This window comes from Mauremys mutica, chromosome 6 (genome assembly GCF_020497125.1).
Source record: "Mauremys mutica isolate MM-2020 ecotype Southern chromosome 6, ASM2049712v1, whole genome shotgun sequence".
In the NCBI taxonomy this organism is placed as follows: Eukaryota; Metazoa; Chordata; order Testudines; family Geoemydidae; genus Mauremys; species Mauremys mutica.
The window spans coordinates 91,548,092-91,564,884 of record NC_059077.1 but is presented as its reverse complement, the minus strand read 5'-3'; the positions used below and the strand labels follow the sequence as shown (position 1 = coordinate 91,564,884).

At 42.2% G+C, this 16,793-nt stretch overlaps 1 protein-coding gene across 3 annotated transcripts in view; it reads right to left on the bottom strand.

The window, feature by feature from the left end:
- Window positions 1–3,434, bottom strand: part of MAMDC2 (MAM domain containing 2) — a 108,006-nt gene extending 104,572 nt beyond the window's left edge. For all 3 annotated transcript variants that reach the window (XM_045022501.1, XM_045022500.1, XM_045022502.1), the window contains exons 1-2: window positions 3,187–3,434; window positions 2,673–2,786 (exon numbers count right to left, since the gene is read on the bottom strand). In XM_045022501.1, the coding sequence (XP_044878436.1) occupies window positions 2,673–2,786; window positions 3,187–3,217 (145 nt within the window). In that variant the 5' untranslated portion in view covers window positions 3,218–3,434. The remainder of the gene's footprint in view (window positions 1–2,672; window positions 2,787–3,186) is intronic.
- Between the last annotated feature and the right edge of the window lie 13,359 nt (window positions 3,435–16,793).

Below are 16,793 nucleotides of genomic sequence, written 5' to 3'. Positions count from 1 at the left end.
CCCTTATGTCCAATCTGGGTCTGGCTCTTAAGTACACATTGGCTTCATTGGCAGTTGAGCAAAAGGCTTTCAAGTATGGAGTGGAAATTTCTCAGTGGGATTTAACTATGCACATATCACCTAAACTGCTTGGCATGATACCATATTACTGAGAGATTTATAGGATGAAAGAGCTGAAAGATTTTAAACAGCTAGTCAAGTAGTCCCTATAAGGGTATGTACTCCAAATAGTAAATGCTACTTTAAAACAATAAAAGATTTTAAACAACCTAAAATAAATGAAACAAGTCACAGTTAAAGTTGCCAGTCCCATCCTTAACTTCCTCTGTCGTGCCAGTAAACACACAACTTATGCACACTCTGATCAGACACACCTGGGTTAGTCTGCAAATATCAGCTCCCAGTACTGTATTATGGAGCAAAACAGTATCTGAGACAAATTGGTTATGTACACCTGAAAGCAAAAGTTGGATGAAACATTTTAAACTAGTTTTGGTTACAATACAGAATAAATTTCAGACAGGCTAATACCCTATATGCCAAATGTCAGCCTGGAATGTCTTACTACCACTGAGTTACAAACTCCTGGAAAAAGGATTTATAACGGAAATATTGACAGAGCCCTACCTATTAAAAGTATTACTACCCCAACTGTCCTCCCAGAGTGAACTTTACAATCCAGTTATATATTCCTTAATAAAAATAGTGATTTCCAGTGACAGAAGCTTAGCTGTAACTGCAATGTTCAGGTAAAATAAAGAGTGTTGCAACCAATCAAATTAGTGCTCTATGTGCAGGGCCAGTGCAACCATTTAGGTGACCTAGGCAGTCGCCTAGGGCGCTGGCATTTGGGGGGCGCCATTTTCTTTGGCAGCAACCGTGGCGGCCAGATCTTCGGCCACCCCGGTCGCCGCCGGCAGTTAGGCGGAGGGAGCTGGGGCACGGGGAGGTCCGCCTGCAGCAAGTAAAGGGGGGGGCGGCACGCAGGGGAACTCCCCGCCGCAGCTCACCCCTGCCCCGCCTCCTCCCCGAGCACGCCGTGGCCACTTAGCTTAGGCGCCGCAAGCCTGGGAGGCGGGAGAAGTGAAGCAGCCACGGCGTGCTTGGGGGAAGAGGTGGGGCAGAGGTGAGCTGCTTCACTTCTCTCGCCTCAAGCCGCAAGCCTGGGAGGCAGGAGAAGTGAAGCAGCCACAGCGTGCTCGGGGTGCTCGTGCTCATGGGCGGAGCAGGGGTGAGCCAGGGCACTGTGGCTGTTTGTGCTCCAATTTGGTTTCTTTTTTTCTTTCAAGCACCATAACAGTTACTCTTCATCTCATACTGTTGTCCCTGCAGGGGTTGCTGCCAATGTCTCACTGCTACACTGGGCTGAATCATCAACACTTTACACAGGGCTTCCTGTCAATCACAAAGAGGAAGTGCTGCTTCCAAAAGAGCCAATTCAATGAGTGATGCTAACAGACAGAGTAGTGGTAGCAGAGACTGTTAACATTGCTTCCATTTGGCTCTTAGGAGCGGCATTGTTTTGTACTGTTATTTTAAATAGTTAGAGAGAGGGATTGGAAACACAAAGAGAAAATCTTCTAGTAGTTGGAAGGCTGAAAGGAGAGCAGACGAGAGGATTTATCTATAGGTATCTATACTCACCACTTTATTATACCTGGACCCTGTTTTGGGGATTTATGTCGCCACCATAACCACAGCTAATAGGGCTTCCTTTTATTATGTGAACCCAAATTTAATCCTATGTATGGCATGGTACCCACTGCCATACCCCAATATAAATATTTTCACTTCTCAGTTATACCCAAATTGTGTTTATTACATAGAGCACGACAAATTCTGCAATCATTACTCTGGCAACACTGCCTGTGAAATCCATGGGAATTTGGACTGTCACATACTTTCCCAATATAGCTCAGTAATACAATGTCAAAAATAGTGAATTGCAATTTTTCCTATTCAATTGTAGGTACCAGACAATGGACCAAAAAGAATATCGGAACACCAACAATACTTGGCAATCATGTATTACTTTTCATCCAGGGATCTCAAAACATTTAACAAACATTGCTAAATACACCTCACAACAACCCTATGAGGTATGCATAGTAATGATAACATATACAAACATCACTTCTCCTGCCATAGAAATGCAGTCACTTCTGGGATGGAAGAAAGCATGTGTTTAATATAAACAGCAATATTTCGTAGAAGTTTAAGACACAATGCTTCATATATAAAGGTAGAGAAAGAGAGTAGGCAGAGCCACAATTTTAAGGAGATGACTTAAATTAGGTCTGAAATACTGATTTTGTAAAAATGAGTTTTTCCTCAATAGAGAAACCAAAAATAGTTAAACCAATAGAAAGTTACCATGATTTCTGTAAGATTCCCATGGAAACAGGTATTTTAAAACAAATTAATCTCTCTCTGTAGTGCCTGTAAACTAAACATTACAAGACTGAGAACCAATGAAACTATAAACAAAAGTGAACAGACCTCAGTGGTATTCATGTAAAAGAGTTAAACAGCATCAACCATGAAAAGTACATTGGAAATTTAAGATTCTTCCATTCTTGATACTTTTAGTTTATTGTAGCCTAGGTATAGAAATGTATTTGTTCATTTTTAAGCACAGTGCGTCCCTGTAAATACCAAAAAGTCATCCTTACCTTCTTCATTTAAAATCCATGGCAAAAATATATAGTCTGATTCATAGCCACAAGTGCTGTCTTCAAAGGCACAAGACCCAGCAGAGAGCTCAACAGCTCCAGCAAACAGCAAAACTATAGGGACAAAGAAAGCTCTGTTCACACAGATAGCATTGCATTGCACTCAGAATGAAAAGAATGGTGAGGGAAACCACATGCTTCTCTGCAACTTAGGCAAGCAGGTCTCATGCTCATTCACTCATGGAAGCACCAGGAATAAGGACAGCATATGGAACCTGTTGAATTCAACACTCCTTTTTCACTTTGATATCACAGGTTACATTATAGCCCCCAACAGAAAGATGCTGCCTCACTCACACCTTCCAAAGTGAGGCTGCACACACAGGACCTTTACAAGCATTTCACTGCTTTCACAAGCAAACAGCCCACAAAGGCAAGAAAGAGATTAACAGCAACAGGGACTAAGTTTGCTGGTCCCTCCACCTAACTTCTCCCCATATCTGGGCCCCCTTACCTTGCACAGTGAGGAGATACAGCAGAAGCATAGTCGCCCGTCCAGTGAGGAAAATAATACAGCTCTTTGGGATTGAACTAATAGAGGGGAGAAGGGGTGGGGGGAATAAATGAACCCTCTAGGAACTATGGCAAATAAAACTTCCAAAGCAGCAGACAAGTTCCTTCAGTGTATGTGTGTTTGCACCAAGCCTCCTTATGTGCTCAGGACAAGACACCAGAATGGAAGCAGGCGCAGCGGCAAAGATGAGCTGAGCCTGGAGAGGGAAACCTACCAGCTACACAGCTGGTCCTTGGCTCAAACGAGGATAGGGAGGGGCTACTCCAGGGCTCTGTGTTCCTCAGGCACTGCAGCTTATAACAGAGTTCATCTCCACAGCCACTCATTTCAGGAATAGAAAGGAAGAGTGAAGGAAAGACTGAACATAATACATGCAATTTAGGAAGTCTGCAAAACAGAAAGGGGGACAAGGGGTTCTCCATGGGTGCTATGGTTATTTTACAAGTAGGTAAGTTGCACCATGCACACAGACCAACTTCCCACAGCTGCATTTTGTCCTTCACTAACATTATTCCGATGTCCCCATATCTAGTTAAAATGGGACCTGTCATGTATACTTTTTTTCTTAACATTAACAGTACTGGAAGATGGAATTTCCTTAAATTAGATTGCTTGAAACTCTGTAAATTTATAGCAGAAGGGAAAGATTTTCCTATTCAGCACTATTGAATGTTTCCATCTGTCTGTAATACTTACATCACATATGCAGATATGCCAAGCAGTTCCATGCACACGTTCATAGCATGTTTAGTCACTAATAAGACTTTTATGGTGTCACATTGATGGTTTTGTTTTTAAATGATGTTTTCCATATAGAAATAATACAAGCCATTCAGTTGAATAGATCATAAGCAAACATTATATCAGAAAGATATGAACCATCACACATAATGGTTAATTGTGACTGTTTGTTTGTTACAGAATATTTGGATGTCTGTCAGACACAGGAGCATTCTGGGAACTATAGTTCAATAACCAAGCCAGTATAACGTGGCTCAAAATCCCTTTATTTCTATTTTAATCATTTTTCCATTATACAATCTTTGTTGCATCAACAGTTGTTTTGAAACACAGTTTTTCTATTAAAAGGTTTGGGAAAACATCCATTTTAAATTATCAGTTGTAAGGATTTCTCAGGTTGTTGCTAGGAAATTTAACTTCAGTAGTGCATTTAATTGTTTAATTAAGTGATTTGAATAATTTGAACAACATAAAGAATTAGTATACTCTGAACCACAATTTGTGCTGACTTACATACTGTGCAATTCCATGGGCCTCAGTGGAGTTGCACAGTATGTAAGTCAGGTTACATTGTTAATCTGTATATGTGGGAGAGGAGGTGTTACTGAAACAAGAGGAAAATGCGGAGGTAATGGAGAGGATATGTGAAATGCACTTGCAAACCAAATTCTGCCAAGACTTAGGTAATGGCACAAGTTATATACAAAGCTGGTTTGGGAAAATGACCTTTGTCTAGATCAGTGGTCTCCAACCTTTTTATGCACAAGATCAATTTTTGAATTTAAGTGCAACCCAGGATCTACCCTGCCCCTTCCCAGAGGTTGTGCCTTGCTCACTCCACCCCTCTTCGCTTCGTTGCTCACTCTCCCCCGCCCTCACTCGCTTTCACCGGGCTAGGGCAGGAGGTTGGGGTGAGGCAGAGTATTGGGGTGCAGGAGGGGGTTTGGGGTGCACAAGGGGGCTCAGGGCTGGGGCATGGGGTTGGGGTTCTTACCTTGGGTGGCTCCCACTTGATGGCGCAGCAGGGCTAAGGCAGGCTCCCTGCCTGCCCTAGCCCCACGCCACTCCCAGAAGCGGCCAACATGTCCCTGAGGCTCCTGGGGGGGCATGTGGTTCTGCGCACTGTCCCATCCCTGCAGGCGCCGCCGCCCCCATAGCTCCCATTGGCCGCAGTTCCCCCTTCCCAGCCAATGGGAGCTGCGGGGGTGGTGCCTGCAGGCAGGAGCAACACGCAGAGATCCTCTGCCCTCCCCCCACCAGGGGCCGCAGGGACGTGCTGGCCGCTTCTGGGAATGGCGTGGAGGCAGGGAGTCTGCCTTAGCCCCGCTGAGCCATCAGACTTTTAGTGGCTGGAGATCGCAATCAATTTTCAGAGGCTCCAGGATCGACCAATCAATCACAATCTACCGGTTGGTGACCCCTGATCTAGATTAATCCTTTCAAATGGGGTCTACAGTGTTTCCAACTCTCACAAATTTGTCATAAGTATTGCAATATTTGATGCTTTTCTTAAAGTCCCAAGTCTGAGAGGCATGTAATTGGCTGAAACTCTTGGCTTTCATTTGGGGAGGAGAAAAAAAAGGAAAAAAAAGTACGATTTTAGCCCTCATAGTTGTGAAGAAAAGCCTGGAAATCTGAACTCCAAAGGTACAACACCAGAAGCACCTCAGAATTGTTATTTCTAAAACTTTCAGGATTTTAAAGACAATCTCATTATTTTTAGCGTCTGATTCATGATTTTTGAGCATTTGGACTTGGCAATACTGAGTCTACTATATCAGATGTAAAGATAGACACACAGATGCACACATTTTTTCCTGAGTTTCTTAAAGGTGATATACAAGTATATGGGAAAAATATGTAAAATGACATTTATGTACTAAACACCTCAAATACCAAGAGGTAAGAGGGGGGCTTTTAGAACAAAATGCAAATGACAGCTCATCTGCTCCGGATGGTGTCCTAAATTCTTCATAACCACCATGTAACCTTGATGGACCAGGCACCCAGTCTACGAGATTAAGGTAAATGGTGATTAGTTTGTTTTTTGCAGTATGGGGCTGTGCACACAAATCGTAATTCCATCCCTCCTGCTGACTGTATCCAGGGGCGGCTCTAGGAATCCCGCCGCCCCAAGCAGGGCGGCGCGCCGCGGGGCGCGCTCTGGCGGTCGCCGATCCCGCGGCTCCGGGGGACCTCTTGCAGACGTGCCTGCGGAGGTTCCGCTGGTCCCACGGCTCCGGTGGAACATCCGCAGACGTGCCTGCGGGAGGTCCACCCGAGCCGCGGTACCAGCGGACCCTCCGCAGTCATGCCTGCAGGAGGTCCGCCGGAGCCGCCTGCCGCCCCAAGCGCGCGCTTGGCGCGCTGGGGTCTGGAGCCGGCCCTGACTGTATCATCAACTGCTTCTTTTATATTTTTCAGTCTTTGGCTTCTTAGAAATTTGCGAAACTGAAAACAGACATCTGCCTAGAAATATCCCTCACTGGTGCAATACATTGTATATTTTTAACTATAAAATGAACAAATGTGCAATTCTGCCATCTTCATGCTGGAAATTGGATATGACTTGTATGGCAGACTGACAATGTCCTGTAATATTAGAGTGACCAGATAGAAAGTGTGACAAATTGGGACATGGGGTGGGGAGTAATAGGCGCCTATATAAGAAAAAGCCCCGAATATCATGACTGTCCCTATAAAATCGGGACATCTGGTCACCCTATGTAATATTCTGAACAAATCTTATGAAATTAACAAACTTTATGGCAGAGGTCAGCAACCTTTCAGAAGCGGTGAGCCGAGTCTTCATTTATTCACTCTGATTTAAGGTTTCGTGTGCCAGTAATACATTTTAACATTTTTAGAAGTCTATAATATATAACTAAACTATTGTTGAATGTAAAGTAAATAAGGTTTTTTAAATGTTTAAGAAGCTTAATTTAAAATTAAATTAAAATGCAGAGCCCCCCGGTCCAGTGGCTAGGACCGCAGGTTGCCTACCCCTGCTTTATTGAATTAAATTAAACTTTATGGAATGAGGGTTAATGCCTTTTGGGCACATTGTATTAAAATGCAGGTTTGTATGTGCTACTGTGGCTTTGTATGTATCTTCTCTAGTGGAGGTGCTATTGTACTTCTTCTGTGATCGGCCCTTTGAAGCCACTCCCCCGCAAGAGGTTTGGAAATACTAGTTCAAACTGGATTCTCCAGGGACCAACAGACAAAGAAAGAGTTTTTGGATAAACAGCCTGGTTTTAAATTGGCTTAGGGGGTTCTTCCTGATCCAGCAAATGGTGAGGACACCTGGTCCACGGAAGGCCTCAATCCTTAGGGTAGGGTTGGAAGGACTGCGTATTTGTTCTGAGCTGAAGCTGTAATGAACTTTAAAAGCAGCAAAGAGTCTTGTGGCACCTTATAAACTAACAGACGTTTTGGAGCATGAGCTTTCATGGGTGAATACCCACTTCGTCAGATGCATGTAGTGGAAATTTCCAGGGGCAGGTATATATAAGCAAGCAAGAAGCAGGCTAGAGAACTTGTAATGAACTTGTCACCAGAAGGAATCCCTTTGGTGGGAAACTGAAGGGACTGCTCCCACCAGAGTCCATGTTAGGGTGATCTCTGGTAAGCTTGTTAGCATGTGTGTAGGTTCTTTTATGGTTTTTAATACGTTTTCTCTGTACCACTTTTTTCCTCCTTTCCTCTGGAGGAAACATAAACAAATTTCAGACAAATCATTATGAAATCAGACAAATCAGAAATTAGACAAATGAGAACATAAATCAGACAAATCACTATGAAAACTTCTATTAGAGGGAAATTTCAAACAGAGAACAACCCAAATGAGGCAGTGGTTTAATTATTAGAATTCCCATGGAAACAAGTGCTGGATTGGACCATAAATCTTTGGAGGTGGAGGATGACCCTTAGATAAAGCACAGGACTGGGACTAGGAGACCTGTGTATTATTTCTGTATTTGGCACAAATTTCCTGTGTGACATTGAGTAAGTCATGTACAGGCCCTGTGACTCAGTTTCTCTATCTGTAAAAAGGAGATAATAATATACCCTTACTAACACTGGTGTTGTGAGGGTTTATTCATTAATGTTAGCAAAGTACATTGAGTTCATCAGACAAAAGGTGCTATAAAAGTGCAAAATATCCTTGGGGGGTTACACAGTTTTAGTCTTTTGTGAATCTGATTCCTTCTCTGAAAACTGATGTAAAGTAGAGATGGGCCGAACCCACCAGATCTTGCATCCGAGCCACCAAACCACCCTCCCCAAAATTGGGGTTTAGGGTGCAAAATCTGAACCCAGATCTGGATCTATCTTTTGTAGCTGGACTAGTTCTCTATAATGGGGTGAACCTAAGTCCTACTCACAAAAATACACAAACTTAAGGGGAAGGGAGGAATAATTCAGAAATAAGATGGGCACACATCACAGTCTCTTTGAGAATTAATTTGCTTAATGTACAGGGTTATATTAATCATTTGTTTGCTTAGATCATCTCACAAATAAGGTGAATTTGAGATCTTGGAGTCATTGTGGCTAGTTCTCTGAAATCATCCACTTAATGTGCAGCGGCAGTCAAAAAAGCAAACAGAATGTTGGGCATCATCAAGATAGGGATAGATAATAAGACAGAAAATATCATATTGCCTCTATATAAATCCATGGTATGCCCACACCTTGAATACTGTGTGCAGATGTGGTCACCCCATCTCAAAAAAGACATATGGGAATTGGAAATAGTTCAGAAAAGGGCAACAAAAATAATTAGGGGTATAGAATGGCTTCCGTATGAGGAGAGATTAATAAGACTGAGACTTTTCAGCTTGGAAAAGAGGCGACTAAGGGGGGATCTGATAGATATCTATAAAATCATGAGTGGTATAGAGAAAGTAAATAAGGAACTGTTATTTACTCCTTCTCATAATACAAGAACAAGGGGCCACCAAATGAAATTAATAGGTAACAGGTTTAAAACAAACACAAGAAAGTATTTTTTTCACGCAACGCACTGTCAACCTCTGGAACTCCATGCCAGAGAGTGTTGTGAAGGCCAATACTATAACGGGGTTCAAAAGGGAGCTAAATAGATTCATGGAAGATAGGTCCATCAATGGCTATTAGCCAGGATGGGCAGGAATGGTGTCCCTAGCCTCTGTTTGCCAGAAACTGGGATTGGGGGACAGGGCATGGATCACTTGATGATAACTTGTCTGTTCATTCCCTTTGGGGCACCTGCCATTGGCCACTGTCAGAGGACAGGATACTGGGCTTGATGGACCTTTGGTCTGACCCAGTATGGCTGTTCTTATGAATTTCAAACTGATCTATCAGAAAGAAAATGCTTCTCTTTTGACTGGAGTCTCTTTAGGAGTTGAACAAAAAAAGATTCTGCAATGTGATGGAAAAGAAACATCGCTCTTACATTCAATTGCATTATTAAGTGCTGACAAATTCAAAACAACTGTTCTGAGTAAAGCACAGGGAAACTCCAAAGTTAAGTGAAGTAATAGTATTGAAAGGAAAATACCGTTTTTTCCTAAAGGTTTTTGGATTCTTTCTCTCTCTCTTTTTTAAGTGCTTACCCTCTTTTCTGCCAGGCTTATTTACTAACAGTTAAATCATAAAAAGGATCCTTGCAGTTTTATACAAATATTTAGAGCCTCCATTACAGAAATGGTATCACAAAATATCTCTACAGGAGATTTTTTCAAGTCCTCCGACATGGAGGGTGTGGGCTTACATAGAAGGTTTGGTACAAAAATGTAATGGAAACTGGTTACCCAGCTGGTTCTCAACTTTATTTACTTTTGTTTCCATCACAATAACCTCTGAAGTGCTATCCATCCTTAAACAGCCTGGATGCTTAGGATATATCCAAAGGCTAGGTGTGTGCCCATCAGACCAATGGCTCTGCAGCCGTGATTGGTGAATCACACTTTCTAGTTGTCTGAGGAGCTCCTTCAGTGACAAGGATGAAGAATCTGTCCATCTTCAAGCAGTGACACTTCCTGATACTTTCAGTCCAATCCAGAATTATTTTAGAGTTCACACAGACTTTTTAGACAAAATAAACTAAACAAACAAAACCAAGCACCTGTCTGTATCTTGTGTGGCTGCTTTCCCTCTCTCATTGTCTGCTGTCTCTATGGTATAACTATAATTTTATGTGCTGACTACACCAAAGTTGGAGGGTTAGCAAACCCAAGATCAAACTGCAAAATGCAAGAAAGATTAGAGTAGTGGGGATAGCAGGCAGAGAATGAAAGGCATCTCATTAAAGCAAGTTTATTTTAATCTTGTCTGCTTAAATCCTGCGTTATATTTTACCCCTTCTACTGTTTGTGTAGAAGGGGTAAAATACACACACACACACACAGGAGTAGAGTTTCTACTATGAATAGATGTGTATGAGACTAAAAGCAGCAGCTCTCCATACAAATTGCTCTATCTTAAGAGCTGGCCTATAGTAAGAGGTCCACTGTCTTAGTGTAGGGGTTTTATACACCTTTGGGCAACTACACATCATGCTACTCAACTTGAACCTGTGTCTTACTTAAAATAATGTAGTAGTACTATATAGCCTTCAGTGTACGTATTCTTTAACATTCTACAGTTTGATTCACATGGTCCTAATCATATGCACCATGGATTCTGGATTTTCTGATGATCACAAAACCCTTCAGAGCTAAACTCTTCAGAGCCCTACACTATCTTCTTTCAGGAGATATCTGCAGTGAATCATTTTAGACAGTTGACTGGCTAAAGTATCTCTTACTAATCTTTGAAATAGATAGATTTGTTCTCCTTGTTTTGAAGAGCCAAAATTAAAAAAGGATAATTAGTTCTTTTGGCATATAATTTATCGACTTGGGCAGAGATATCCAAAGTTATCTTTAGGATTCAGAGGCCCAACGTACATACATTTTAATTTTATGGGAACTGGACATCCAAATAGCTTGGACGGTGTTGAAAAATTGCATCCTTTCAGGGTATTTTTATTTACACACACACACACACACACACACACACACACAGAGTCAAGTATTGTATCTTTCTGCCTTAAATCCTCTGAAGTCACAGCTCCTACCTCTTAATGCTAATAAACTAATGAGGTTGTCTACTTCATGTCAGGGAGCAACATAGCCACACTTGAGTTATCTTAGCTCTTTTCACAAGTGAAAGCAAATGTCAAAAGACTTATTATGCAGTATATATGAGCTTCTCATGTGCACTAATGTGTTCTACTAATGGTAGGGTTCCCATGGTTATTTCTTCATGGACTGTAAATGGTTAGGCCTCACATACATTTTCTCCCATTTAGGAGAGAGAACATGGGAAATCTAAATTAAACCCACAGGGACAAATTAATCTTTGTTATAATTCCATTGATTTCAGAGGGCTTGGTCCAAAGATAAATTTGGTCCATAGGCCCTGATTTGCCTCCTGTTACATTCTTTCATTATTTCTGATTTAGTCTAGTAGAAGAGAATCAGGAGCATGATGATTAAATCCTGAACTTCTCCAAGCTTCATCCTGAACTTCTCCATATTGATTCCTAGCTACAGATGTTTGTTTTGAAGTGGAAAATACATTTTAGAAAAGATCTCGCTGCATGCACGGGCCAGCACTTTCTGCTTGTTCTCAGAGCTTGGACATCAGTATTATTCTGAGCTGGAAATGCATGTTGGGTATCTGTGTGCAAATTAGCATGGTTCATTATTTTGTGTCAGCATCCCTTTGTCTAATATTAACATTATAACTATGCATTATTTATTTTTACAATACCATGGATGTGCACGGCACTTTACAAGCAAAATTAGGCAAATGGCCAAGACAGATTACTTACAATTTTTTTTTTAAAAGAACAGTTTGAGTTAAGACCATCTCATTGTGCACATAGCTAGACTATGTAACAAATCTTCCTAGCACCGGAACTCTTATCCTCCCCTTTACAGTCCCTCCATTTATTTGCTACGCCCAGGTATTGCTTCTCATCTTCATTTAGGGACATATTCTGCCCACCCCCACCTCCACTCTGTTAACCACTCTGTAGTAGTACCTCACTCTGAGCAATCCCACTGATTTTAATGGAGCTACTTGCCGAGTAAGTACAACTCTATGTAAGGATGACAGGTTCTGGCTTCAGGACATGTATGGATTACTGTTACACTGATTATATTTAACTCATGTTAGTCAGCCTGATTGTTCCAACTGTCTCTTTACTATATAGCTCACAGCACAATGGGGGCCTTAATCTTCAGTGGGGCCTTTGGGTGGTACTATTATACAAATTAAGGAATATCCAGAGCTGTGCGTCACTGTAAACAGGATACAACTCGATAGGAGTGCTCTTAAGGAAAACAAGCACTTCTCTTTTGTTTCAGTAACTAGTAGAGCTAAAACTTCCCTATTAGGAGTTCCTTATAAACAGGCCCCATTATATTTATTCACTGTTTACTTGTCACATTACCTTGGAGTTAAATTCATTCCGAGGAAACAAGAGAGAGGCTTAACAGTAGTCACTAATAACCAGTGATTGTGCTTATTATATTTGTTGCCATTATCTTATTTGCAGTTATTTTGGAAGGAGGCAAGAGAAGCAAATAGATATAAGCAGTACTATGGAGAAAAGGTTTTGGCAATGTAGCTCTATTTTCTATGATCACTATCATGTCATACTACTTGCAGCAAACTGCAGTCACCTATTGAAGCATACTGACAGCTGCCACTGCTGTTAGTAGCATCTGGTGCAGGTGTATGTCATTATTGTGGCAACATCTGGATGCTTTTTATAGCAGCTTTTTAAAGGAAATTTTATCCATTCTATTGGCCTGATTCTGAACTAGGTTTTAAAGGCACATCTACCCTGAACAGCCTGTTACTGTTTAGTACTAACAAAGTACATGTGTCTGGCATGTTAACTCAACATAGTGTATCCTGCTTTAGCACATTTGCTCGTTTTCCCCTCTCTGGTGATTTGCACTCATGACACTGAAGTGAGAACGGAGCTCTCTGCTATTGCTAATTTGCTAACGGGTTGTTGGTAGGAGCAGCTAAAGAAGAGGAAAAGGGACCTTGAGCTCTCTGACAGAATTTGCAATGAGTCTGTTTCTGATTCACCAGCAAACATTGCCAGATATCAGTCATGGGGAACCATGCAGCTGCTGCACTTGACAAGATTACTCGGTATCAAGATTAGTCATACAAAGCACCTCAAAGCCTGTGATAAAACTGGAGTAAATCTACCCTTTTAAACTGGAACACTATCTAGAAATACTGCTGTAAGCCTCAATAAGAATTTTATTTGTGGCATAACTGTACAATCTATACTCCAAGTTTTTTATATTTATACACACACACATACACGGCTATGATCATAGTGTAGAAAAGGCCATGAGGGACAAGCTCATAAATGGCAAAGTCACACAAGAAATCACAACCTATAAAGCTGTCTCTCACTGACATAGAAAAAGGTTTCTGGGGCCCATGTTTACATTAAAAACATCAGCCTTCCTTATTTAATCAGTTTTCCAGACCTTGTTTAGATCTTCAATAAAAGAGTGCCAACAGCTTCAGCCTGGAAGGAGAAGGATTCTGCAGCATATCATGATGTCACTTCTTTAAACAGAAGTAAAGGAAACAATCAAAAAGGATGTTCAGAAGAGGAATTATTTAAATAACTTGAAACCCAATGATCTGATTGCTTCTTTGTTTGTTTGTCATAACTCTACTGGCACCAAAACTGGCAAGTTAAACAAGAAACGACTGCTTCCTGAGTGGAAAACCAAACTGACTCCAGATAAATATTTAAGTAAAAAAGCTCCTGATTCAGTTTTAAAACGAATTAACATTTCTGAAAAGACACAATATTTGACTTTCATGGATTGTTGTGTTTTAAACCAGACATGAAGTACCTCAGCATTGGCTAGGGGCCTTGACTACTCCCAGCTATTCAGGTATTGGCCTGTATAAGTGACTTGAGCATTTAATGCTATTTTTTTAGGGGCAAGTTCTCCCTTTCCTCTGTGGTCACAGAGGGTCCCTGAGGCTGCAGGACCATTGCAGTTTCTCTGTGTGGGATGCAAGGGGCAGGAGTTGAAGAGTCTGTACCGGGGATCCTTGCCTTCTTCATGCCACCAAATCAAACTCTGCAGGATGTTCCATACATCCACATGCACTGGGGTTTGCAGACCAGAGGCACCAGTGGATCTGCAGCCTACTGAGGCTCTGGGGGATGGCAGTTGCACTGACATCTAATGGCTCACCCCACAGCCTAAGGGGAACAGTCACCAGTCTCAAGCATCAAATGATCATGGGGGACAACAAATGAAAAATCAGGGACAGAAGTCAGGGTCACAGGGTCAAAAGCAGGGAGCCAGAGCGGGAGACCAAGCAGAAAATCCCAGACAGCACCCACTGCTCCTTGAAGGCGTCCAGGGAGCCAGAGGATGCAGCCTAGAGGAACTTTGCCCGGAGACATGACTTCATGGAGGAGCAGAAATAGGCCCTATAGTCACAGAGCATCTCCACGTCTAGCATCCTCCTCCTGGTATGGTGGATGGGCACCTTGGCCAGTACCAGGAGCAGGTTGACAAGTTGGTTTCGTGACTCCGTGGCGCCACAGATGGGTGTGCAAATAGGAGGAGGTGTGGGAAAAAGTGCAGCCAGAACCTGAGAAGGTTCTGGAGGCGTCGAAAAAGGGGCTGCAACCTGGCACACCCGAGACTGATGTGCTTCCAGGGTCTCCTTCACACCACAGAAGGGGCAAGTGTCAGGAAGGGGAGTGAACTGTGCAAGGTACACGTCCATGCTCACAGCTTCATGAAGGAGCCACAAACTAATATCCCCGGCAAGCTGGTACCAGTAGCTGCAGAAGCAGCCAAAGCTTTGGCCATTCAAAGAACTTTCTACAGTTTTGACTGGATTTTCTCTGCCCAGTGCTGATTGGCTGTTTGCTCCAACCCTGCCCCCTCCTTCACAATCTCATCACCTCAGCTTCACTCCACATATGTCCCTCTTACCCTTTTCTCTCCTGCCCCGTCCCTCTCAACGTTCAATGTTTCCTTTCCCACCACCTTTCTTTTTATTTAGCTAATCCCCTACTAACTAACCCCCCTCCCCACCCCTCCCAAAAACTTAATGTGGAACCAACATGACAATTACTGCCATCACACTGTTTGCGCTGCTTGTGAGTTGTATCCCTTTCCCCCAACCTGTGTCTGTCGGTCTATTTATATTGTAAGCTCTTCAGGGCAGGGACTGTCTGCCCACTGTTTGTACAGCCCCTAGTATAAGAAGGTATCTGCTCTTGGTTGGTTCATAGGTCCTACAATAATAAACATGAGAATGATTAATAACAACACCAGCATGAATGCCCCCACAGAATGGGAGCACAGGAATGGCAGGGACTACTGCAATCTCAAGGCTGCGGTAGCTGCTGCAAGGAGGATCCTCTGCTGTCCATGATCGCCAAGGATGGATTCCTTTCCCCCTCAGTTCCCAAGGATTCTCCTTGAACAAACCCCTGCTACTTGTACAGAAGAGGAGGAAGACATTAACAATTAAAACTCCAGTTTGGTATTTTTGGCTCCGTTTCTAAACAGGTCTAGTTCCCACACCAAACCACAGAGCATGCTTTCATTTTTAAACCAGTCACTGTACCAGGAGCTCCATTCTTACAGAGTCCCATACTTGATGAACATTGGTTAAAAGGATCAGGTGTTCCAGACCAAACTCTTCCCTTCACCCTAGGGAGGGATAGCTCAGTGGTTTGAGCATTGGCCTGCTAAACCAAGGGTTCTGATCTCAATCCTTGAGGGGGCCATTTAGGGAACTGAGGTAAAAATCTGTCTGGGGCTTGGTCCTGTTTTGAGCAGGGGGTTGGACTAGATGACCTCCTGAGGTCCCTTCCAACCCTAATATTCTATAACCTACTCTACATCTGGATTCTCCATAAGCACTTTGGAATTCAGAAATGTTAGCCCTGACCAGCCATTTTTGGTCATGCAACCCAGTTACTCCACTTTATAGTTATTTGTTTATATGTACAATGGCAAATCTACTATGGTAAATCTTCCGTATAGTCTAAGTGACTTCTCTGTCACTTAAGACAAAACCATGGGGAAAATGTTGATTCTTCCACACCACCACAGTTATTAACAACCTTGTAGCCTATTGTTATTTATATAGTGGTAGTGCCTAGGAGTCCCAGTCATGTACCAGGACACCATTGTGCTAGGTGCTGTTCAAATGCAAAACAAAAAGACAGTCCCTGCCCCCAAAGACTGTACAGTCTAAGGAAGGGACAGGCAATAATAAAAAAAACAGTATGGAATCTTCAAAGAGAAGATAGGGCTTTTGTGAAAGACAGAAGAATGAAGAAGAATCAAAACAAAGTACTGGTTCAACTCCTGAAGTCCTTGTTCAAGTCAGTGGAACTTACATTGGCCTCAACTAGAACTTTGTCTGAGTAAAAGTTTCACTTATAGACACATTATTATTAAGTAGTAGTGATGCATAAACCTTTCACATTTGAAGGGTTTGGTTCAGAGAAGCTTATCCAACCCTAACTTGGTTAAGAATTTAGGCTGAAAATATTTTTGAGAACTGACTCTCTCAAATGATTTCCAGTTCTTCCAGGTTTAGAATGGATCAGAAACATTGCAAGATTACATTAGTTTTCATCACATTATTTTTTGTATTTCTGCTTCTGACTCCAGCTGGAACTAAAGAGTACAGTAGACAGACATGAAATTTCAGATTAACTTTTTGGTTCATCAAACTTT